The following is a 26,333-nucleotide window of genomic DNA, read 5'->3' as shown; positions in this document are numbered from 1 at the left end:
CTGTCCTTTTCTCCCTGTGAATCTCAGTTGCAGATCCTTCAGCCTCTAGCTTATCAATTTGGTCAATTTCTTTGATGCAGGCCTTTTTAGAAGCTTCATTTTTACCTTTTTTGTCTCTTCCCCAAGTTTTGATTTTCAAAGCCAGCTGCTTGAGTCTGCGCATAAAGGAGTATCCTGCATAGCCTGGTTGACTGGTGTTTCCCCACCAAAACTCAATGTTTTTCTTGTAGTCTGGATCATTAAGGTAGGCATTTGTGAATCTAAAAGGAGAAGGACCCCAAGAGATCATAGACGACTCGAGAACAATGGGAAAATGATCTGAAGTAGTTCTGGTTAACACTTTTGAAGTATGGCCCGGGAAAATATTTTCCCAATGAGAAGTGAAGAGAAATCTGTCTAGTCTGGAGAGTGTGGCCTGAGCTCTGAGATTTGACCAAGTATACTTTGCATTGGAGAGGGGGGGATCAATCAGATTGCAATTACTTATGAAAGAGTTGAATCTTTTCATGCTCAGCGAGGCTGGATTTTTAGTGGTTGTCTCCTCCTTCCATCTGATAACGTTAAAATCTCCACCAAGAATCCAGGTTGGAAGACAGATGGATTTTAGATGTTCAAGTTCCTCCCAAAATAAAGGCCTATTTTTTCTTTTAGCTGGGCCGTAAATGGCAGAAAGCCACCAAGAAGCAGCATTGTTGGAGCCAACTTGGATGGAAACAGAGAAAGCCCCTTTAAAAACACTCAAGATAGAAAAATTTTGATCATTCCACATTACAATAATACCACCTGATCGGCCAGAAGAATTAAGAAAGGCCCAATTGATGCTAATTGGACTCCAAATCGATTTTATCAATTTCTTAGAGACATATGTAAGTTTAGTTTCAGTGAGAATGACAAAATCTGGCTCGTAGGCAAAGATAGATGCTTTTATTTGGGCTCTTTTTTGGGCTGAGCTTAGCCCTCTGACATTCCAGGATAAAAGCTTCATGGGAACACAATTGGCCCCATGGTGTCATTGTCCTTTCCATCAATTACATCCTCAGACACATTTTCAAAATCTACATTTGGTGGCCCATTTAAAATAGAAGACATTCTATCATTTGTAACAGAATTAAACTGGGAATTAAAATCTGCCGCCAGCCTGAGGTTGTTTTCTTTCAGCCAATCGGTAAGTTTCCTCTTGAAGTTGACTTCTTCTTCTTCAACCTCTTCCCTTGAGTTTTCCTTTTTCTTCTTTTCTCTATCTTCATGAGCACAAGTCATCATAGAGGCCAGGCTGTCCTTTACAATGTCTGACTCAGTAGGAGATGTTGGTGAAGGTATGTACGAAGGACTTTCAGGGCAAGAGAAATCAGTATCTGAGAGGGGGGAGATGTGGCCAAGGTCTACCACCAATTCAAACTCATTCGGGTCAATTTTTTCCTTATCTTTTTGTCTGCTTGTTTGAGGAGTTTCCCTTTCCATGCTTCGGCTCTTTACTCTATATACTTTTTTCTTGATGGACTGAGTAGGCCTTTTTGATTTAGCTTCCATTTTTGCATAATTCATTGGGCTTCCCAGTTTCAGCGTTTTTGTAGGGGCAGAGTGAGCTGAAAAAAGAAAGGTCTCGTTTTTTGGGGAGCTGAAAGAAACTTTCCTCTTGGAGCTTAGAGGGCTGATTTTTTTATTGTACTCACTGCAGCAGATTTGTTTCCCCTTCTTCTTCTCTGTCATTTCTGATCTGTGGCCTTTCTTTTGTATTTTTTCTGAAGAGTTGCTACTGTCACTGTCACCTTCATAGTTCAAATTCAAAAAACTTACCGATTTATTGAATTTTTTAATGGTTTTTGTGGGCCCCATTTTCCGATCATTGTTCATCTGCTTTGATCCTTTCTTTGAACTTTCCGGCAAGTCTGGTTTAGCTATCACGGCAAAGTTGCGCCTGAAAGTGTACTGTTCGGCATAAGGATTGAATTCATTGAACTTTTCAGCTGCCGATTTTGTGAAAGATCCATGAACACTAGGACTTCTTTCTCTTAACCATTTTCCTTCAGGGTGGGTGATTGTTTGAACAATGAAATCTTGACCTTCTTCATCATGAATCTGAATGAAAGCTGGTAAGAAGCCTGTGTAGTTTTCCTTAACTTTAATGAGGGCTTCGGTTAGTTCAAGTTTGTTGATACTTTCCGGAGCTGCATCTATGAAACCACCACAAGCTTCTCCAATCTGTATAAAGGTATTAAGATTCCAAATATGTAAAGGGATACCTCTGAATCTCGTCCAGCCACCATAGCTCGGGATCACTTTTGTGTCTGCATGGGCATTTTTTGACCATTTTTCAAACTTCACATAGAAAGGACCAACAGTAGTCCATCCAATATTTTTGCATAACAAGTTAGCTAAATCCTTATCTTTAATGAAGAGAAGAGCTTTGTCTGCATGGAAAGGAATATAGCGAAAACACGAATCTTTTTTGTCCGTTTGGTCTTTGAGACGATCTATTATTTTTGCCCAGTCATCATGAAAACATCTCCTGGACAGAATAATCGATTTCTCCCAGTCAATGTCATTCTTTTTTTCTTCTTTTCTGATTTCAGATTTCAGAGCCGGGAGAAACTTCTTCAGTGAAGATGTGCTTTTGGTTTTGGAACATTCCGAATCAGAGCTTGAAGAGATTGAGGAATCTGATGAGCTAGAGACAGCTTCGGCATAAGTTTTTCTGGGGGTTTCAGAGTCAGTGGAGGAGTCGTAAGACTGATGGACTTTTTCTTTCCCTTTGTCTTTGTTGTAGTAATGTCTCGTGGGTAACTCTTTTTTGTCTGATGTTTTCTTGCATGTCAACATGTCGTTGAAAAGGGCCCAACCTGTTTTGTCCAATCCTTCTGGGACAAGGATGCAGCATTTTCGACCTCTATCATCAACTCTGTATATCTCCGCAATATATCCTCTTCTATTATGGATTTTTTGAACCCACAAGCAGAAATCTACATACCTTTTTTCGACAAAAAATCGGGTGGTTCTTGGTGTGTTCAGAAGAGCTTTGAAGGTCATTTTCAGCCATTCTAAGGAATCAGGAGTAATGGCAATGGAGAAGGATTTGTAGGGGCCCACTTCAGTAATCAAAAGGTTTGACTCTCTTGACCTCTTGTCAACGGAGAGTACGAATTCTTTTTTCTCAACATAGCAGTGACGAGGAAGTTGGTTCAAGCTAGCCATTCTTTAATGGTAGAAAAGGACAGTAGGGAGAGAAGGATGGTATGGAGGAATACAGAAAGTAAAAGGGTAGTAGATGTTTTAAGGAGCTTACCTTTGGGCGGCGGAGTAAATGCAAAGCTCCAGCTGAGATTATTGGTGGCTGAGTTTAAATGCTTCTGAGTAATCATCATCATTTTTTAGTTGATAGGATGTAAGCTGTCCATAAGTGTGAAGCGACGGCGGCGGCGTTGAAGACGAGAGGTCGGAAGGAGTGGGGTGGCGGGGGAGAGAAACCGTCATTTTCTAGAGAGCATTATAAAGTTATTGGAATTAAAAATTTGCGTGTTGTTGATGGCTCCACTTTCTCAGACTCGCCGGGAACTAATCCTATGGCCACCCTTAAAAGATGTTTCATTTTTGTACCATTTAACTGTTTGATATACATGTTCATGTTTCCAAACATGATCCTCTCTGTGAAATAAGAATTAAAAAAAAGAAGTGTATAGCTTAGGATATTAGTGGTAAGTTTAAATGATGTAGGAAAAAGACAGAAAACATGTAATGTTAAAAGAAGTGGTTGGTCAAAAGAATTAGGTTAAATTGGTCCAACTTGAGATCATATTTGCTAACTTGTGATAGGACATGTTGGCTCCATCATTATGATATGGTATATAATAAATACATTTCCAAGCTAATCCTTTCTTTTCCGGCTCTAACTTTGGGACACTCTACAAACTTAAAAGTATGGATGATACAATAAATAAATAAACAAACAAAGAAATAGCCCTTTCAAAATTTGCGATTTAGATTGGATAGTCGTGTATGCTACATTTCCACTCAAGAATTGATCTACCAACTCTTTTTACATTCCATTATATTTTGGAATTTCATAATTATTTGTAGGATAGAAATTAATTAGAAGTGCATATATTTGCAACAACTCTACAAATCTTTAACAATACCTTTATAAAGGATTATATTGATATGAGAAGCGATACTCAATATCAAGTGAAGAGTAAATAACTAACTTTGTTATAATAGTTCGAATACATGATTTACTTTAGCCATAGTAGACGAAGGTAGATAGTAGCAATTGATCTTTTAAGCCAAAACAAAACCCAATTAATAAAATGAAACAATAAGACATACAACCTGAAAAGAACCATCACTCTTTAAGAAGATACACATAACTTAAGTGTATGTGTGTGTGTCTATATATATATACATAATATAATATAATAATGCATAAACCATATAGATGGTCTTATTTCCATAGACGACAAGCCCCTTTACAATATATATATATGTTGCCTCTTTTTGTTTATTAAACAAAGAAAGCACTGTCTTTGTTGTGTGTTGGAGACTGGAAATATCGAATAAATAACAATGGAGTAAATGTGAAATGTGAAAATTAAATATATTAATATAAAAAGAAAAAGAAGAAGAAAATGAGAATGGCCGAAGAAGGTGGGTGTAGGGTGGGTGGAGTACCGGAGGTTGTGGGTGTAGAGAGAAGAAAGATCAGGCTGCGGGCCGCCGCAAATTGTACGGCCACGCCGTGGGTGGCGCTAACAGCCGCTGCCGCTCCGCCGGGGGGACAAGTGAGAACAACGACCAACCATTTCACCATTATTTTGCACGAGGTGTGTGTGCTGGTTTTTCTCTTACCACAATCTAATCAAATTTAGCTCTCCATAACATGGAGATTTCAGTATGCTTTTTAAATTAGGGAGTAATTATTGAAGCTGGTTGAAACGATGTGATTCCTAATTTTGAAATGTTATATTTTTTCATCCAAGTTAGTTCCATTTTTATAAAAAAAAAAAAAAAACTTTAACAGAAACAAGTTTAACCTTTTTAAATGGTGATAGAATAAGGTTATAGAAACTATATTATTGTGCATTCTAAAATCACCTATTTTACAAACTATAACTCTAGAAGAAGGAATAGTATTATTTTGTATTTTTGATACCATTAATTGGGATAGAAAATTTATGAATGCTATCATATTCATATCAAATAAAATATTCTGGACAATAATACTACTTTTCAACACATGGTATATAAATTTCATTGGCATTTAAACTCTTTAAGGGTGCTATATAATTTGACGATTTTGTAGTGGACACAAACCCTCTAGGTATTAGAGATGATTTAATTTATGAGAAATTAATCTACATATTGATTAAATTATTGTGTGAGTTTTTATATTCTGAAAAAGAGAGAGAGAGAGAGAGAGAGAAGGCAATGCTTTTGTAAAATGGGACAGAAAAAGGAAAATGAGATTAAGATTAAGAAAACAGAGATTAATAAAGGAGAAATGAGGAGTTTGAAAGTTGTAAATATTGACAAATTAAAGATGTGTTTGATGCTTTTTATTGACAACTCCCCTCCTGATTAAACAAATGGAGACCCCCATTATGTTAAACTTAATGAATATATTGTTATATATAAATTAATTAGAAATAAAATAATAAATATACCATTAAAAAAGAGAGAGAGAGAGAGAGAGAGAGACCATGTGAAAGGCACCTAATTTTCTTCGAATCTTGCATAAGGTTGCATGTTCTCTCACAAATGCCCACTTACAACACACAACACTCTTCTTACCTTTTATATATATATATATATATATATATATATATATATATGTATATATATATTATATTTATTTATAATAATAATAATAATAATAATTCTCATTTTATTTTATTTTTTTCCCAATAGCTTCTTTCACTATTTTTGTTCTTCTATTATTTTCTACCAACAACATCCATCTCTCGTCTCTTTCTCCAATTTAGAATATATATTGTTTAAAACAGGCTCACAAATTGCGTTACTAAACATTATTTAACTTATTCAAACATTTAGAAACTCCTTAGTTTGCACAATCTGACTTATATCTTTTTAAAACTATTTTCAATTCAGGGTATTATTACTATTTTATAATAAAAATTGATCTAACCTAATTGAATTTTCATTAATGGATAAATCGTAATAGAGTTCAATCACATACCTAATTTGATTATATTTTATCATTTTTTATTTTATCTATCTTTACCGTTTGATTCTAAAGATAATAATGATAGCAAAGATAATAGTAACATTTATAACAATAACCACCATAGTTGATAAGATAAGAAATTTTATTTTATTTACTTCAGTAATTTAACTATTCAATGTTAGCTATAAACATGTAAAACAAAAATAGAAATAAATAGATTTTTAGGTAACTAAGCCCTATTGACGAGGGAAGAGCTATGTCATGCAAGGTTTGAAACAACTTGAAAATAAATAATAATAATAATAATAATAATAAGAGGATAAATTATAAATTCTATCCATATGAATCTTCAAGTTTGTGTTCTTTTACTCTTTTTAACTTTTAAACATGACATATTCAAACAATTTTGTTGACATTAAATTTATAATTTAGTGAAAATAATATGAAAAAAAAAAAAAAAGAAAAGCAAAAATCAATACTTGAACTTAGATATAAAAGAACTAAAAAATTAATATTATTGTTTGGTTAACTAATAATATTGATGTAATGTCAGTTTCATGTATGTATGTATGTATGAGACAGCTAGTTTGAATATAACAAAAATATAGGATTGGAACATTATAAGTGATTTAAGAAAATTCCTCTACATACCTAACTCTAATATTTCATAATTGAGTTTGGATATATAGAATAAATATAGAAATAAACATATAATTAGGTTAAGTTTATAAAAAAAAACTTGCTGTAACCTAATCCAATTCATGAACAACTTTGGTGATTGATGGAGAGAAAGTCCAAACTTAAAGCCCTTTAAACACCATATTATATGAGTAATAATATATAAAAAAAAGAAAGATAGAAAGAGCATTATTAGGACACAATTTGTTTAGAGTATAAATTAGATAGCCGACTAACTTCCTGGGGTGCCATGTGTTTTGATATTGATTGATTTACAATTATTTTATTCCTTAATTAATTTCTTTATATATATATTCTAAGAAACCTTGTTTTGTTGGCTCCACTAATTAGCTAATTAATTAGGTGTCAACTAATTAAGTACCTCTCTCTTAGATCCTTTCATGTGTTTGTTGCATTTAATTTAATTTAATTTTTATCCACCTCTTAAAAATTCCATTCATTATTTATTATAATATAGTTTGATTTTCAAAAAAAGGTTTCTTCTTTTTAACTTTAGAACTTAGGGTTTATTTATTAAGAAAAAAAAATGTGTTGGGTTTTAATCTCTATCAGTAAAGTAGAAGAGTGATGAGAAACACCTCACATATTCCATTTTATCCCTTTTTCTTTTCTTTTCTTTTCTGATAATTAGTTCATTTGTTGATTTCCTTTGATCAGAATACATTTTAAGTTATTGGTTTTACCTCTTGTTACACAAATATAATAAATATAATTAAATTTTGGGTTTAAATCGCAACGAGAAAAGAATGAATTCCATATAAACTAAAAGTCTTGAAAGGAAGTTCGATAATATAAGAGAGAGCTTCGGTAACAAAACTTGACCTTCCACTAAGTTGGGAGGTTCGAATCCCCGACTTTTAAAAAAAGTAATCGATCTTTGAATTGTATTAGGTTTAGAAGCATTGTTTTAAAAGCTAAAAATGTTACTATACATTTTAATATTATCCTTTAGAAATTTGATTCAGTTTTCAAAATTAGTTCTTTAAAAGAAAAGTATTTTGTATGGGGCAGTGCCTAACACTCTTTTGATAATTCTTAGTTGCATTTTGTTTCTTTGTAAATAACTTAACCAAAGTTTAATTTGGTCACTGGTTTTCCTTGTATTACAATTCATATTTATGATTGCACATACTTTAATGTGTCAAAATTGGAGAATATATAGGTGTAATGATAGGTATTAAACAAATAATTATTTAGGATTAATAAACATTCTATGTATTTATATATGTTGATATTGAAAAATAATAAATTGATCAATCGATTTCAATAACTATAAATAAGTATCAATGTATGTAATTAAACATTATTGACAATAATTACTAACATTGTATGAACACAAATAAGTTGGTCTTAAATGAATTAAAGAGAAAAAAAAAATAATAACTTTCCGATTAGATATATGAATCTACCTCTTTTAATTTTTCTTTCTTTCTTTCCACCTCAACTACCACTCATATATTATATAAGAAATGAAAGATAAAAAGGGCAAAAATGATATATAAATAGTTGATAAGGCCAATAGATGAGAGTATCGTAATAATATAAAATATATATGTTGAGTTGAGTTCCTATCTATTGGGAAAGTGCCCATTATGTAAAGCAAAGTTCTAATTAAAACATTTTTGTATAATTTAGAATATAAATCAATAATTAAAAGTAATTAATTAGGCAAGCTCAGGTAAGTTTACAAAAAGATATAACAGAATAATAATTGAGTTCCAAAGTGTAGACATAATATAAACATATATGTCATGCTGACTCATTGCATTAACAAACATATATTAGTGTTTTAAAATTTAATATATTAATTGAGTTCCAATCTATGCAATGTGTGTTTGCTTAAACCTTCGTATATAATTACTTAAACCTTTCTAATATATTTATGAAAAGTATTCTTTTTATAATTATCATCTTAATTAGAACTTTCAACACTCATGAATTTCAATTTTTATACTACTTAATCTTAAAATTTATTCCTACTATATCAATATATTTTCATTTTCATTTTCCCTTGTACTGTTTTTTTTTTTTTTTTTAAAAAAAAGATTTATATATTCAAACATTATTTAATACATAAATAAGAGTTGAGTTCTTGAAGATGTGTTTTTAAAATTTTCTTTCCAATGACCCAAAGTGACCTTCTCTTGAAGCTGTACTAAAATCTCAATGGACTGGATATTACTCATAATTAGTGCACTTCACTATGAATTTGGACTTCACACGGCCCAATTAATTCTTATTCATTTGAAGATGGGCCTACTGAACCGACTAGGCCCATTGAAGATAAATCCGACCTTTTTTCAACACACTCTCAAATAAAATAAATGAAGAAAACACCATTAAAATATCAATTTTGAAATAAATATATTTTCAAAAATAAATAAATAAAAAAATTAAATAATTTAGACGAATTTTAGAATTTAAACACTATCAATATCTAATAATAGAATTTGAAATTTTGTTATATTTTATAAATATTTTTTCAAATTTATCAAACTTTAGAATTTTTGTAAATAATATATAACTTAAAGAATTATTTATACTCAAAATTATATGTGTCTGAAGTCAACTCACCACTTAACATGATCATTAAATAATGCATAAAAATAAAAATTGTGAGGTATAACGATAAAATAAGTATAATATATATATATATATATTAAAGAAAGTTGAACAATAACTAATTAATAAAGGTTAGAGATCCATATTAGAAAACTTTTCTACAAATTATAAGACTTAAGTAAGTGCATAAACCCAAAAGTCTAAAGACTGAATTAAAAATGTTGTTAGGTACCAATACGTACTTTGTAACATGAAGGATAGGCTTTCTTCCAGATAGTTTCTTATTTAAAAAAAGAAGATTTAATTTAATCAATTTAAAAAATTCAAACACATTACAATTAGAAAAAAAATATATATATTATGACAAGTCATAGTCATAATCATAAGCATCAATCAAAGACGAAAATACATTTCTTAGAGATAAATCAAATAGAATTACAGATAATAATAATAATAATAATAATCCATGAATATATATATATATATATATATATATATATATATATATATATATATATATATATATGATTATCTTTTTTGTGTCATCATGAGCCGAAAATCTTGAAAATTCACAAACCCATCGCCATCATGATCAACTCCTTCAATCATCTTTTTACATTGTTTGAGGTCACATTTTGTCCATCCAAATTTCCTGAATGTTCTCTTTAATTCCTCAGCACAAATCAATCCATTCTTATCACCATCAAATATCAAAAAAGCTTCCCTAAGAATTTCTTCTTCTTCCTCCCCCTTCTGCAAAACCCTATATTAAAACCTTTCGTCATCAAAATTTAAAACTAAGAGTGTGTTTACCATATCCGATACGTCTAACTGAGTAGTCTCTTTTTCCAAAAATTACTCTAAATTTTTCCTCGACTTACATAAACAACATATTTAATATATTAATGGCCAAAATATAGGAGTAAAAAGAATAATCAAAATTAAAAATATAAAAATTAAAATGAACAAAAAGAATCAAAAGTACGCGAATAAAAATTATAGTATTTAAATGGGCTATTTTAGAGCAAAAGTTGAAGCACGTTTTATAAAAAGTGCTAATTAAACTAAAATGTAAGTCATACTCACTCTAAAAATTCGTCCATTTCGATGAATCCATCACGGTCTGAATCCATTTCCTTCACCATTTCTTCAGCTTCCATTGTAGCTTTCAGCTTTTTATAACCTAAACGATAGAGAAATTGACTGAGCTCTTTCGTCGAGATCTTGCCGTCACCACCGGAGTCAAGGATGTTGAAGAGAAGCTGGAAGTGGTTAAAAGTGGTGAAAGATGGTAACTTTTGGTTGTTTAGGGATTTTTGGAAGAAGGGTTTGGAGGTAATATTCCTATGGAAGAAGGTAGAGAACAAGGAAGATGTAAGATTTAACATAACTAAGAGAGAAAAATTGTACGTACACCTTTTAAGTGAAATTTTTTTATAAGAGAAATTGTGAAAAGAAACAGTTTATGTAAGTACAAGAGAAGTTTAAAGTCCTACGGCTCTTAATTTAGAATTTTGTCTGTTTGCAATAACATAATAATGGAGGGGGGCTAAAAGGAAAAGCCCATTGTTTTTGTTTTGTACCATTGGTAAGGAATAAATACATAGATCAGTCATTATGTGAGTGGAGAGCTTTATATCAATCCCAACACACATGCCACAACTCTACTTGTTCTCTCAAGGGTGGAGCTCATGAAGATTCACCGTGAGTGGTTTATCAAACTACTTGAAACTCAAACTACACCATTCACCACGGTTTAGCTTTTCTTTCCCTATTTTAAGTTTACCAGCTCGCTCTGCTTTCTTTAGTGGTTGAATCTGATCTTAACTAATAATTGCTCTGAAGATTTTACTGGAGTAAAGGATGTAGTTGTCTACTATAGGAATTTTGGGAGTAGGATGGCGTCATGTCTCTTTTTTGTATTATCTCTGTACTTGTAATAGGGTTGAACACTATTGTATAGTTGGTAAAGAAGCAGGTTTGGTTTGATAATTGTGTTAGGCTTTTGGAATCGTTGATTTTGAAAATTTAGTGACTCAAATTAACTTTAAAATATGAAATATATAACTTATGCAAAAATATATAATATAGATCAAATTACAAACTTTAGGTTTATAAAGTATAAGTAGTTTTTTTGGAGTTCTACTTATCAGTAAAATAAGAAGATTAAAGGGTAATTATAGAATGTGTGAAGAGAAGAGAGAGTGAAAGGGGGAAGGCCCAAATAATAAAATTGGATAAAAGTAGCCCAAGCTGAGTTCAGGTTTAGGGCTCTTCCTATACTTATTCTTCGCCTTTGTTTTTGTTTGTTTGAAAAACGCAATCTCTCTATTTCTCCAACATCCATTATAGTATCTTGAAAATCACAAATGAAAATGTATTATCTCGAAGAAAAAAAAGAGCAATATCTTGTTGAAAAATATAAAGAAAAACGTGTACAATAAATATAACTAAAAGTATTTAACCAACAAAGTTTTTAAAATAAAAGATAGTTAGAATATAAATCAAATAACATAATAATACACATACGTCTTGAGAAAGAAAATAAATTTTAAGCAACTCATTTAATAATTTTTCAAAAGTATATTTTCATTTTCTTTCTTATTTTTTGAAACTTTTATAATTACAATAAGCGTTTAAAGATAATTGAATCTAATATTTATTATAAAAGAAAACCGTATTAAAATAGGTTATTTATATAGAGGAGTTGTAAAAAATGACATGTTTAACAAAATATTTACAACAACAAAATTTTAGATTTTATTAATGATAGAAATTGATATATTTTTATTAATCAAATTGATATAGAATAATAAAAGCCTATCAATGTCTATCATCGATAGAATTTAAAATTTTTCTATATATTATAAATATTTTAATTTATTATACTTATCTAAAAATGTTTCATGACGAAGTTGAAAGTGAATTTTCAAATGCTTAACAAATAGAATTGAAGCGCCAAAAAGTATATAAATAGGGAAAAATTAATTTCATACAAGTCTTAAAGTTCAATTAAAAAGAACTTTAAACTTATAAATGAAAAAGTGTCAACCTAAGTATCAATAGTTGAATGATCAAATTCCTCAACATCACCGGTTGTAAGAACTATAATATTTTAATACAATCATCATTAATTATATCATTAATATATATATATATATATATATATATTAGACAAACTTTTTATGGGTAACTCACCAACCAACTAACAATGATTGAAAATAGAACATGTTTAGAAAAGAGATAAAATATACCAAAAAAATGGTCTAATCTTAATTTTTAAATAGAAAAAAATAGTTTGAACTAATTTGTGTTCTCTATTTCTAATTACTTTAAAAATGTAGAATAAAATTTAAAAAATTAATGAAAGATTAACTTTTTTTTCTAATATATTTCTTTCTTTTTCTTGCCTTCTGACTCCAATCAATTTTCTTTGTAAAAAAAAAAAAAAAAACAAATTCTAGCACCCTTCAATTTTCCAGTAAAATTTTGACAAAAGAGGAATCAAAGAGGCAAGAATTTAAATTATGTAAAAAAAAAAAGTTTCATTTGGAGAGCGATTGGGGCGACGAGGCGTCGGAGCACGGCGGAGCGCCGTGTCTAAGGAGGAGTTCGCGGGCCAGAGCTTGAAGATCGCCCTCTCCGGGCGCCGTGGATGAACCGCCACCTCCGCCGGCGAACTGGCGGTGGTCGAGCCGTTGCTGTTGCATGGCCCATGCAGGCTGAGCCATTGGGTCGAAGAGAGACGACAAGTCGTAAGTGGCCGGCAGGGAGGAAGCCGATGGCAGGTCAGAGATGGAAAGCGGTGGTTGCGCCGGAAAACTTGGCGGTGGAGGTGGCGGAGGTGGGTTCGGCGGCGACGGGAGCTCCAGTGTTGCTAGATGGGCTTGAAGGTACGTCAGCTCGGCTTGCAAACTCACCACCTGCCAATGTTTTTAATTTACACATATATATATAGATTCTATTATTATTATAAACCTTCTAATTCAATCACAAAGTGCTTAAAAGAATTACACAACAAATAAAAAAGTGATCAGTAAAACTCTCTGTTTCCATTGTTGGATTATGTTGGTTTAGGTAAAATAATTTTCCAGTACAAAATGATTATTTTCTTTTGGGGTATTATTTTATAAAAGAAGTATTTACCAACCATACTGTTAACAAACAGTACACAAACATTTACGTAGCAGGTATTTGCTAATATGCAGTATACATATTAGGTAAAAGAAAAAGAAAGTAAAATTGCTATTATACTCTGAAATATATATCAAACATTTTTCTAAAAAGAGGGAAGATAACATATTTTTTTACAAAATAGAATTGGAATATTATATGGTATTTTGATATAAGAGTTCCTTACAACTTCTATACTCCTTTGTTTTAGCAGGTAAAAGACTTAAAAATAAATGTAACAATCAAGACGAATATGTTAAAACTCTAGTTGTAATATGATCAAGTTAAAATTACCTTAATTTTTAAGCTTCATCCACCCTTCACGCATTTATGTTTTCTTTAGCATCAAACTTGTATTCAGAATTTTAACTATGAAAAACTTAGGTCCTAATCAATAAAATTCCCACTTTTAGTTTTATATTAATTTTTCGAAACTATACCAATTCTTATCCAAATTTTTAAAAGGGAAAAGAAAATAAATAAAATTATGTTAAATTTTAGGTTTTTAGTTTAAAACTTTTAAAAAGTATATTATTAAATGTAGAGAACAGATTAATTAAAATCCTGCGTGTAGTGAAAAGTTTCCCAAATAAAGCATTACATATTTAAGAAAGCAAAACATTATGACCACATTTGGTAATTATCTTTATATATATATATATATATATATATATATATATATATATATAGGATTTGAAAATTAGGTTAACAAATACTTCTTGCATCCCAAAATTTCTTAATTTGTTATATATTTTTCACCAAATCAAATTTAAATACTAAAAAACATAGTTTTGAAAAGGGAAAATAGACAAAATTTGAAAAAATACAAAAAAATTACTAAACAAGATTTTACATAATTACTTTTCTAAAATATATGGAATCTAAATCTATCATGATCAAAAATTAAAAAAAAAAAAAAAAAACAGAATAAACAAAAAGTAAAAGAAAAGAAAAAAAAAAGAATACAATTGATATTATGTGTGTTTTGTTTTTGAGAAGATACACTGACAGGAAGCTAAAAATTGGGGAAACAAAGGAAATGACTATAATCTCTCTAATCAAAGGGCTTAACTTTAAGGCTGTACACCGACCAATTCCTTAATAACTGCAAATAATAATAATAATAAAACAACGAATAAAACCCCCCAAAACACTCAAAAAAACAAAAGGCAGATCACTTTGATTAGGGAATATTACCGCAGTAACCGCCGATCGAAGAAATGATTTGATAATAATCAACAAATGACTGATAGCTCTAGATTTTGAGTAAACTCAGTAGGGTAAAATAAAAAAAAAAAAAAAAAAAAAAAAAAAAGTTAAACTGCCACCCTAATTAAAATTAATTACTAGCTTTTCCTACCCATTTAAGGGTAGTGTACCCTAGTACTTAAGGGTTTAACAGCCCTATATCTCTAAAACCCCCCATTTTCTATAGTTGCCTTTTTTGGGTTTTCAAAACTGAAACAAACAACCCCCATTTAAAAAAATTAAAAAATTAAAAAAAAAAATCAATTTCCCACTTCTGAAATAGCTTCAAAAACTAGGCTTTGTTTGAAACAAGTAAATTTCCATAAAAGAAATATTACAAGACAAACAGAACCATTTATTTCCATTAATTAGTATTTATTATGCAAAATAAGAAAGAAAAAAGAGTTGAGAAAGATGTATAAATTTACACTCAATCTGAATATAGCTTAATAAATCGAGATGGAGAATCAAAATTCAAATTACCTGTTGTTGAAGAGCGAAAATATGAGCAACGCAACCGTATACGGGGTCTCGGAGGCGGGCTTGAGCTTCATAACAAATAGTGACGACGGCGTCGAGACGTTTGTGGACGGGAATATGAAGGAGGAGCTTGGAGACGTTGCTAGCTCCGAACACCTTGTGAACCGCTGCGAAATGAGCTGCGCCTTGCTCGGAGTCGAAATAAGGAGCAAATATGCAACCGGGAACACACTTTCTTCTCAAAAACTTGCAGGCCCCACATGGACCTCCTCCGCCGGCACCGACACTCCCGCCGGCACTGGCAGTGCCCGGCCCTCCGCCGCCGCTAGTACTAGGGTTGGCACTCATAGTAGGAGATAGATAACAAAAGAATTTTTATTTTTTATAAAAGTAGATATGATTTTGAAGGGAGAAGAAAAAAGGAGAGGATGGGGTTTTAGGGTTTGGTGGAAAATTGAGGTAGTGAAAGAAATGTATTTTTTTGGGGGGAGGATTTTAATTTAATGAGGAGAAAGAAGAGAAGAAATGAGTTTATTTTAAAAGAGGAAAATAAAAAAGAAAGAATAAAGAAAGAAAGAAAGAAAGAAAGAAAGTCTTTAAAGCCACGCGAGAGAGCAAAGCCTTAACACCTACATTTAGCTGCTTGCGTGAAGCAAACATGCGATAAGCCCTATTGCTAAATATTACTCTCTTTTTCTTTTTATATTTTTAGTGCTCTCTTCTTTTCTTTTCTTTTTAAATTCTCTCACTTGAAATCCCTCGTGAGTTTTTGTTGTTTTTTTTTTCCTACCTATAAAACACTCTCTTCTAATTATTCTAATTCTAATTATAATTGTAACACATGATTTAGAGAGGGGGTATTTTTGTTTTCTTATTAACAAAGTAAATATTATATATATATATATATATATATATATATATATATATATATATATATATATTATAAAATGAAATTGGTAGGTTTGGAGACGTGTCTAACAGACTGTCTAAATTTTGCCACACTGCGAGTTTTAAGCTGCGTGGAGGGCAAAAGACGTCAACCTTTTTTTCTTTCTTTCTTTCTTTCTTTTTTTTTTCATTTTTTTTGGCTAATGGATTTAAATTGAATAATGACTCAGCTTCTTTTATATATATATATATATATATATATATATATATATATTTCATTTATGGCTTTACATTTACTATAAAAAGCCAAAAGAGGAAAGTGGGTAAGAAAAGCCATATGAGACTCATATCCAAAATGACCTTCTTTGATTTTTATATATTTATATATTTCTAATGATGAAGCCCTTTTGAAACCCAAGCCATGCACTCAAAAACTCAATAGTTGAATGAATGAGTGCGAGAGTGAGACAGAATTCCCTCTCCTCTTAACTTTTCAAAAAACAACACATTATTTGAAAATTGGTCCTTTTTTTTTTTTTATATATATGTATACAATCTTTTTCTTAAAAGAAAAATTATCAAATCAAATTGCCCTATACACTTAAGATAAAGTATGGCAACATTAACCATATATTCGTGAAAAGATAATATTTTAACTTTAAACTATTGTGAGCTTAATTAACCAAGGTATACACAAGTGATAAAAAATTATAAACAACATTCTAGATGTCAACAAATATCTCATATGTTAAACTAATCAAAACTAATGAGATGTTACTTAATCCAACCTCAAAATTTATGTGAAATTCATGCAACATTTATTGTTGTGAATTTTTTTTAGTAATTTTAGAAATTTATATTCAAAGTTTTAAAATTGTGATGGGATAAATTGGAATTTTGAAGGGTGAAAGATGGAAATAAATAAAATAAATATATAATCATGAGAGAGAGAGAGAGGGGGGGGCGAATGAAGAAGGTCAAATAAAAAAGAAGTTCGGCGTTCAAAGTGGGGTCCAGGGAACAGCGTGCACCAATTTGGGGATGCCACGTTTGAGTCGGTGAGCAGGAATGTAACGGCCGGGTAATTTGATGACCTCAGATCGAGAGTGGGGGCCCCACGCGCCGTTCAAACTTGTTGTATATAAGGTAACGTCTTCCTTCCTTTCCTTCCTCCTTCCTTTCCTTCCTTTCCTTCCTTCCTTATTATTATTATTCTTTTCATTATCATAACATTTGTCAACTTTTTTTTTTTTTTTTTTTTTTAATTTTTATTTATTACCACTACTACCAAATTAGTTTCGTTAACTTTCTCAAAAACAACAACAATAATAATAAAATCTATAACCAAAACTATCTAATTTTAGATTCAAATACATTTTTATGTTATATGAGTTATATGCAAATTTTGGTTTAACTTTTTTTTATTCACATTTTTTTTTAGTACAAATCCAATATGAAAACCTTTTATCGTTTCTTTTAAGTATATAAATTTTTGTTGGATTTTGTTCACATATTTATAATTTGAGTATAAGATAGGGAGTTAAATCAAATAAGATTTATAAGTATAAATTATTACCTAAATTCATAGGGATATATTTACAAATCCGTAATCATAGCAATTTGCAATCATGTAGCTATTGCAAAGGAAATGAAATTTTTTGTTGTGTGTTGATTACAAACAAATGTTCTATTTTTGACAATTTTCCTTAACTAAAGTGTAAAGGGTAAATAATAAAAGGTTAGTAATAAAACAGTGTGTCCATTGAAATGTAAATGAATGGAATTGCGGCTAGGGATTTGGCATTGCAATTACAACACTATCAATACCAACAAATATTGTAAACGAATGAAGTGAAAATAGAGATTGGTGGATGGTACAAGACCATCCTTCCACCACCATACATGCGTCAAATAAGAAAACAAGATACTTGATTTCTCAATTCAACATGTCAACTCTTTGTGCAATACATCTCTATGTTTCTTTTATATAATATAATATACAATGGTAACTTAGAATTCGTTTGAATTATCTAGGAAGAAAATATATGATTTTCTTTTAAAACTTTCTTTAAAATGAGTTTAGAAATTAAAGCACTTAAATATTTGGTTAGATCAATTTATATGTGTTTATCTTCATTTTCAAACTTTAAACACTTGGTAACATGGCACCTCTCCAATCTCCTAACACCCTTATAATTAAACTTTTAAAGACTATAGATTGATATACAAGAATAAACTTAAGGAATATAAATCGGCTTTTTTGTTTTGTGAATTACAAATTTATTTTATAAATTTTTAGGTTTGTATGTTGTTTAGTTCCATTTAAAAGTATCTATGAGAAGTATTTAAACTTTAATCTTGTGCTTTATCCATGTCTTAAAAGATATTTCTATTATTACAATAGTATGGATTCATAAATTTATATAATATGTCAAAGTATCTAAAGACATATTAGATACAAAATAAAAAATTAAAGGATCTAGTAGATACGTTGTTTAGAGATCTATTGTAATATCTACAAACTCAATAGACATACTTTTAAACTTCAAAACCAAGAATTTAGGAACCGAACTTGTAGTTTATTTTCTAGATGGTTTTGTTTATATCTTTCAATATCTTTAGATGGATGGGAGTGTTGAATCAATAAAACAATACCTAATTAGCATAGACAAAAATGTCAAAAACATGAACGTTGATTTAAAAGTTTGTGCTTATAATATTTAATTTGAAAAAGAAAGTTAAATAAGTTCAAGTAAAAGATAGTTTTAATAAAAGATTTGCTACAAGAGTTTAATCAAATCATACATATGCAAACTTATATATAACTTTAAATCAAGGAGAATGCTAACTATATATGAATTTTAATAAAAGATAAGTTTAGAAGTAAATTATTGTTGATGTATTTGTGAGGTTATATTGTTAGAAAGCCTAAAAATAAAAAAATAAAAATAAAAAAAAATAGAAGAGCAAAAGTGTTAACAATAGGTGGGAAATTAATAATGTAATCATACTAAGAATATTATTATAGTTGGTAATACATGTTGAAGAAAAGAGAAAAATAAAAAGGGGTGTAAACAGTTCGCAACGGCGCATCACCGCGCTGTCCGGCTTTTGTCCAATCCCTGCGGTGTGAAGAGGAAGCACTGACAGACATCTTGGATTCAAATCCCACCAGAATTCCGACACGTGTCACCATTCATCCCTTCCTCTTTTTTCCTTTGATTTGATTTTGCTTACGTCCTCGCATTACACTCTTTCATGCTTAATACTACTTTTAATTACACGTTGCCTACCGATTATTTTAGTTTGAATTATAATTATAATTATATTAATCTATATTTAATTTTTTTTGAGATAACGAATCCAATTGATAAAAATATATCCTTTATCGACACATAAAACTAATATTATAGTAATTTCGTAAAATTTTGTACATTAACATAATTGTGATGATGGGTTAATATATTTTTAAAAATTTTGTGTATTATTTTCTTTCTTTCTAAAACCAAAGTAAAAATCTTGAAAAACAATAGTTTTCTTCGGATTCTTTATCTATTACTTTCTATAATTCATGAGCTAGTTTTATGACTCAAATTTTAATAATAAGTTTTGAAGAATTTAACTTTTATCGTTAAATATTCAGAAGATTAATTTCTAGTTGTACATAACATTGGGTTTAAGATTATTTGATTTTGATATTCATGTAAATGTGAGGTCTAAGTTTTTATGTGTGGAAGTTTAAAGGTGTAATTGTTGCGTTTTTTGTATAATTTATTTTATTTGATTTCTTCAATTTTGTATCATTTATTTACTATTTCATATAAATTTGATATGTATGTATACTTTTGTTCAAGGAAAAAAGAAAACAGATCATGATAACAATAGCTGGGGAAGAAATTGTACATGAACATTTATTTAAATGAGGGGCTTTTAAACGGATTTCTAAGTATAACAAAGTTTACAAAAGATATGTGTAACGAAAACGTGAAGACAGATAAAGTTTTAAATTTGTAACGGTTACTAATAAAGTTGCCTTCTTTTTGCATGAAGAGATTCCATTTAAACTAAATTAAGCGTTAGGTAGTTTCAACAAAGTCAATCGTTTTTTTTAAGAAACTTATTATAAAAGTATCATACATATCTACGGTTACGAGCATCAATTTAATGCCAATATCAGTTCTCCAACAAATTGCTATTATTAAAAATAGCCTAACGTAAAGTTACTTTAGACGATAAAATTTATTTTAATTTTTAACCTGAGTTAATAATTTAACACTCAAAATTCCCATTTACCTATGGTCTAACCACATGCAAAACTCAAATTAATACATGTAAATTAGGTCATGTTTAGATGGAGTAAACCCAAGAATTTTTTCCAAACCATATGCCCCACTTTCAACATTTTAATGAATCTAAGGAAATAATGTCACCTTTGTATCAAAATGTTGGATAATATATAATGTTCTCTTAATTATCAAATATAAAATCAATGACAGCCAAAAGCTAGTTAAGATTACAAGAAAAAATATTTCAAAAGCTATAGCCCTACCTAACCCTTTTCTTTTCTAATTTCATATTTTTCCTCATGGCTTTTACTGTTTTTTTCTTCTTCTATCCTAATTTGGATTCAGACTCCTGCTTTTAAGCCTTTTTTGATACAATTAGTGAGATAATGTTGAGTGAAATTAGTGAGATAAATGTATCTTTTTTTAAAACAAATGTTGAACAAAATTGAAAAATTTAATATAAAAGAAAAGCTCATAACCCACTATATGTATTTAGTTCGAATTAGTCTCGTATAATTTAAATATACGAGACTGTTTATTCTCTATAATTTAAATTGTCGCAATTAAAATCTAGCTTAAAACACTTCTAATTAAAATCAAATGTCAAATCTCTCGGTTAGTTTATTACGTACATATATAATAAACCTTATTACATCTTTATAACAACATTTTCACAAGAAAAATTAAGTAATGTTGAAGTATAGTAACTAAATCTTTGTGTATCAAAATTGAGACTAAGTCATTGGTTTGACCAAACGTATTTTTGTTTTTTTTTTTTGTTAACAAGAATTTTGAATGATCGTGTACATAATTAAAAAACAAATTGATTAAGAAACACTAATTAAGGAGCAACTTATATAGATATATTTGAGATATATAATAAATAAAGATTGTCCCACGAGTTCGCAAAACGTGTGACCAAAACCTAGAATTCATAAAGTTTGGTCCCTAAAATGTATGTAAAAATAAAATAAATAAGGTATGATTGCTTTCCCAAATTTAAGGGTTTAAGAAATTTATATTTAATTACAGTATGTCACCTAAGCAAACGGCAAATGCAGCTTCCAATAGACTATAACAAAGTCAAATTAAAAACTTCGAAAAGGAACAATAACTTTTTCTCAAAAAATATTAATTATTATTGAGTTTAATTAGAGATATTAATATTCATTTAATTGGTTTGTTTTTTTTTAAATTTTTTTATGAAAAGTCTTGGGGTCAATGAGAAAGATTTAGACCTGGCCTAAACAATAATTAATTAAATGTAACCCCTACATTTTTCATATTCTTTTATAATAGTCCTTTTGGTCAAAACATTTTTGAAAATGCATTATCATATTGTGCATGGACAAAGACCCTTTTCCTTTTATTTTCTTTTAAATTATATATTTTGTTTTCTTTAACATGTCAAATTGCTAATTAGTCAAAGTAATTTCATGCATAAAAAATTGTGTAAATGAAAAGATCAAAAAAAAATATTTATGTAAATAAAAACCTTCTAAAATATTTAGATAAAATAGCAAATTTTCATAAAGAAACCTAATTAAAAAAGGAAATTCTATCCATATTAATAAACCTATCAATAATAAATATCAATTTCTACTATATTTGATAAATATTTTAATTTATTTTACTATGCCATGTAAAAAAAATTTACTTGTAATTTATTATGTTTGAGATTTACCCGTGAAGAGGTGAAAATTTTAAAAACTAAAAAAAAAACATAGTTAGATAATTATAATCTAAAGTTTTAAAAGTTGGCTGCCTTTTCTTTTTTTTTTTTTTAGAAAAATACTTCAAATTATCTTTTAAGATAAATCGTTGTGAATTAGGATAATATATTTTTATTTTAAAGCGGTTTACTTTTCTTTAGATGTTTAAGTGATCAAACTAAACGCAGATTAACTTATTGATGGAACGAATGACATTTGTGTAGCATTCATCGCTACAATTTATTAGTAACAACCAGTTGACAAAATGTAGCCGTTACTATTTCTTTTTTGAAATTTGGAACATGACGCGATTTAGCAACTACTTCAAACAATTTTTGGCAGATTAATTGATTGTGCATGAAAAATTCGTGAATTAATCAGAAGTTACCAAATTTAGTTCAATAAATTTTTCTTTTAATTTTCCAATCAATTTCCTCTTCGGTATAATAACTCAAAAATGAGGTAAATGTCCAAACATTAAATTAAAAACTAAAGATAAAAATTGTTGTCCAAATTAATATAATATAATATATATATATATATATATATCAACGCAGAAAATTATAAAATAAAAATAAAAATAATAAAGTAGTAATGATGAAAAGACATATTTGGATTTGAAATTTGAATGTGTTGCAAAATAATAATGTAGAAAAGTTAAATGAGATATTAAAGTTTTAGAAATGAATAAAAGAAGTAAAAAAGATATAATTAGGGAATTGAGGTGGCACCAACGTTGTACGCTGCGAAATTGAACGAGTCCCCGATCGGATGCCACGTGTAAAGAAGTGACATTTTGAAACAAAATTAAGATAGAGGCGTGGATTTTGGTGCAACTTAAACTCTTCTTCAATTTGACTTTCCTGTCCTTTCCACTGCTGATTTGTGTCCCCAATCACACCCCATTATCTCATTCTCCCAAATCTATTCAAATCTCTTTCTCTTCAATATCTTCATTTTTCTTTTTTAACTTACACAACAAATACTCATTTTATCCCCAATCATAATTCCAACTATTCATTTCAACTTTATTTTCTTTATTTCAAAAATGTACCGTTTCATTTTAATCACCTCTAGAAACAGTACAAAAAATAAAATAAAATGTTTCGATCATATATTAAGGTCCTATATTGATTTATGATAAATATTTGATTGTTACTTTCATATAAAAATAAATTTTAGTTACGACATAAAATAATTTGAATTTAAATTGATGAAATCGAAAGTTTATGATAAAATTGATATAACTTGATCGATGATTTTCTTTCAAAGATAATAACTATGGTACTATAATTTTTAAATCATAAATTAATCAAACTTCTAAAATCTATGTTTAGTTAAAATTTCTAGAAATTTTAGTATGCCGCTTAACTACATTCTTATTGAATAGAAAGCATTCTTTCCTTCCATAATCTTCTTTTATGGGACTAGATTATATCTAATATCATATATTTAACCTAATTTGTCTAATCAATAGTTCGACATGTGAAAAACTATTTAAGTATATTGTGTGTGATTAAAGTAAAATATAGAAAGATAGGTATATATAAGATGCACGCAAATATTGCTCTTTCGTCGAAACTACAATATCTAGTTGATTGCTAAAAGAATGTATTAAACAAAAAGAATGTATTTTAAAAAAGAATGGTAGGTGTAATCTCAGCTTGGATTTATTCAAATTTTACAATAACATACGAGAATTGGAGTTCATACAATTACTATTCGTGATGGGTCAAAGCCATAAGAAGCCCAAGTTAAAGGTTTTGTTCAATAAAAGTCAAATTCAACACGTTAGTTTAATTAAGTTGGATCCAAATTTCGATTCAAGAAGCTACATTGAACTAAAGTAATTTTTCCTCTTTTTGTTCTAAGTAAATAATTTATTTTGGAAATTTTCACTCAATGAAATAAATTTTGATATTTGAGTGATGTGATGAATATACATTTTAACAATTAAATTATGGATCATGCAGCATTATTTATCGTTACAAATGGCAATGTAAACTCAACAAATATGTATATAAATTTATTCGACAATCAACTGAATTACAATGTCATTCAAAACCACAATGTCAAGAAATTGATAAGAAAAAAAAAAACGTAAAGCAACAGACAATCGATACATACATTTACATGGTTTACGTGTTAGCTATGTCTCCACATCATCAATCAAAGGAAGAAATAGTTTATCATTAGAGGAAATAATTTAAATTAATGATTAAAGACGCGTCTAAAAATAAAGTTTATATAACACACTTTTCCAAATTTTAAAGTCAAAATTACACCTAACATAAATATATGCCTTATATGAATACAAATTAGGTTTCAAAGGTGTTGGTCCTCGGAACCTCAACAAGGACATTGACTCGCTAACTGATCTACGAAGCTCTCATATTTTTTATTGTTCAAGACATAGCATATACCTAGTTATTAGAATCAAATAAAAATTTTAATCTTCAACTCTAATATCTAAGATATTGTGTTTTCTGTTCACTTCAAGGATTTAAAGTAGTATTTAATTAAAAGGGCATTTTAATTTATTAAATTGTGTCATTCACTCATTTCATCTATATATATATATATATATATATATATATATAGTACCTGTGTTGAAAATCTCTTCACCTCTCAACTACTATGAAGAAATTCAATGATGAAAAGCAATAGATTTGTTAAAAGAGACATATTGTTTGTGTAGGTAGAAGAATAAGTGGTTTATTTGATATTTTAATGATGAATGAGATATTGAATGAAATATAATTGATGAGTAGTTTTCTTCTGTTTTCAATTATTTTTGCTGCCACACGTGTGAGCTAAAATAGGCAAACTATTTGTCCACAGAAGTCTTGATTGATTAAAAGAGAAAGTTAGAGGATATGATATAGGCTATCTGTTTGTGATCCCATCAATAGCAACCAAACTTTGCTTTATTATTGTCAGATGTGAGAGGCTACTGTTACCAACATTAATATGTTCATGGACCTACATGTACCCTAAAAACACATTACTAACTTTTCTTTTCTACACGTTTTTGTGGGACTCTATCATACTTGTTGGAATTAGCTTCATTCAACATGGTTAAATTACATATTTTTGAACCCTAAATCCTAACATATAGTTCAACCAAGCAATCAAAAGCTTCAATTTTTCAGATTAATTATTGATCATGTATGTGAGAAACAATCCAAAAACAATTATTCAGAGGAGGGATATGTGACCATTAAACTTAAGAATGAGGTAACTATATGATTTTTTTAATTGAAGTTATTTAGCTCATACTCGAGTTGACAATGTTTGATCACTAGTTTTGATGTTGTTCTAAATGGAATATGTTTGTTACATTATTAGACTTCTTTTTGAGTTTGCCTCATAATGAATTGCAGTTGCCACAATATTCAAAACCAACTCATTGATTGTTAAAGGCTAATGCTTTAAATATTTTTAAAAATGTAACATTTATTAAAGTTGTGGGGTGTTTTGATAAAATATAAATTGTTTATGCCTAAAACTATTGTCTATTGGTAGCTTTGAATGATGCAATGTTCATTTATTAGAAACATTATATAATTAATTATATGCGGTTAGGATTCTTTTACACCAAAGCTTTATTTATTAATGAGCTATGCATATGACTTTTGGGGTTTGGCTTCCATTTGACTCCAAAACAAAATAAAATCTCTTTTATGACATTCATATCATGAATCCCTTCAATACTTCAATGTATTATAAGTATTTAATAAATTTAATCTTTATTCTTCTAATAATGTTTAAAACTTGTTCGTATTATAAGCTTATAAAGTTAACTAAAAATGACTTTTATTAGTCCTAAAGAAACCACAATAACAAATTTTACTGACACAAAAAATGTGGAAGATGGAAGATGAACAATAATGTGTGTGTGTGTGTGTGTGTGTATATATATATAAATGAAAGTAAACAAATTCCATTTCAACGTCACATTTGTTAAACTAAAATAATAATAATAATAATAATAATAATAATAATAATAATAATAATAATAATAATAATAATAATAGGAAAAAGGAAATACATCTTCATCAACCTTAGCTTTTTAGTATTTATTTTGATTGACCAAAATTGTAACCTCCA

The 26,333-nt window shown here is 29.1% G+C and overlaps 2 protein-coding genes across 2 annotated transcripts; both read right to left on the bottom strand.

Annotated features, from left to right (window-relative positions):
* Window positions 1–9,794: 9,794 nt before the first annotated feature.
* Window positions 9,795–10,904, bottom strand: LOC103499032 (calmodulin-like protein 7). The gene is made up of 2 exons (XM_008461909.3): window positions 10,523–10,904; window positions 9,795–10,199 (listed from the first exon to the last, which is right to left on the bottom strand). The coding sequence occupies exons 1-2, from the start codon at window positions 10,822–10,824 to the stop codon at window positions 9,965–9,967; spliced, it is 537 nt and encodes a 178-aa protein (XP_008460131.1). The 5' UTR covers window positions 10,825–10,904; the 3' UTR covers window positions 9,795–9,964.
* A 2,045-nt stretch (window positions 10,905–12,949) lies between these two features.
* On the bottom strand, window positions 12,950–15,824 carry LOC103504457 (LOB domain-containing protein 18). The gene is made up of 2 exons (XM_051079001.1): window positions 15,341–15,824; window positions 12,950–13,359 (listed from the first exon to the last, which is right to left on the bottom strand). The coding sequence occupies exons 1-2, from the start codon at window positions 15,683–15,685 to the stop codon at window positions 12,982–12,984; spliced, it is 723 nt and encodes a 240-aa protein (XP_050934958.1). The 5' UTR covers window positions 15,686–15,824; the 3' UTR covers window positions 12,950–12,981.
* Window positions 15,825–26,333: the final 10,509 nt, after the last annotated feature.

This window comes from Cucumis melo, chromosome 11, assembly GCF_025177605.1.
Source record: "Cucumis melo cultivar AY chromosome 11, USDA_Cmelo_AY_1.0, whole genome shotgun sequence".
NCBI classification, from domain to species: domain Eukaryota; kingdom Viridiplantae; phylum Streptophyta; class Magnoliopsida; order Cucurbitales; family Cucurbitaceae; genus Cucumis; species Cucumis melo.
This window is presented reverse-complemented; position numbering and strand designations above follow the sequence as displayed.

What these genes read in the sequence shown, in the direction of transcription:
- LOC103499032 (XM_008461909.3), bottom strand. Translation starts at nt 10,824, where the DNA reads ATGTTAAATCTTACATCTTCCTTGTTCTCTACCTTCTTCCATAGGAAT. An exon ending in GAAATGGACGAATTTTTAGA is followed by an intron (nt 10,200 to 10,522) that starts GTGAGTATGACT and finishes GTTTTAATATAG; the next exon opens with GGTTTTGCAGAAGGGGGAGG.
- LOC103504457 (XM_051079001.1), bottom strand. Translation starts at nt 15,685, where the DNA reads ATGAGTGCCAACCCTAGTACTAGCGGCGGCGGAGGGCCGGGCACTGCC. An exon ending in TTTTCGCTCTTCAACAACAG is followed by an intron (nt 13,360 to 15,340) that starts GTAATTTGAATT and finishes AAACATTGGCAG; the next exon opens with GTGGTGAGTTTGCAAGCCGA.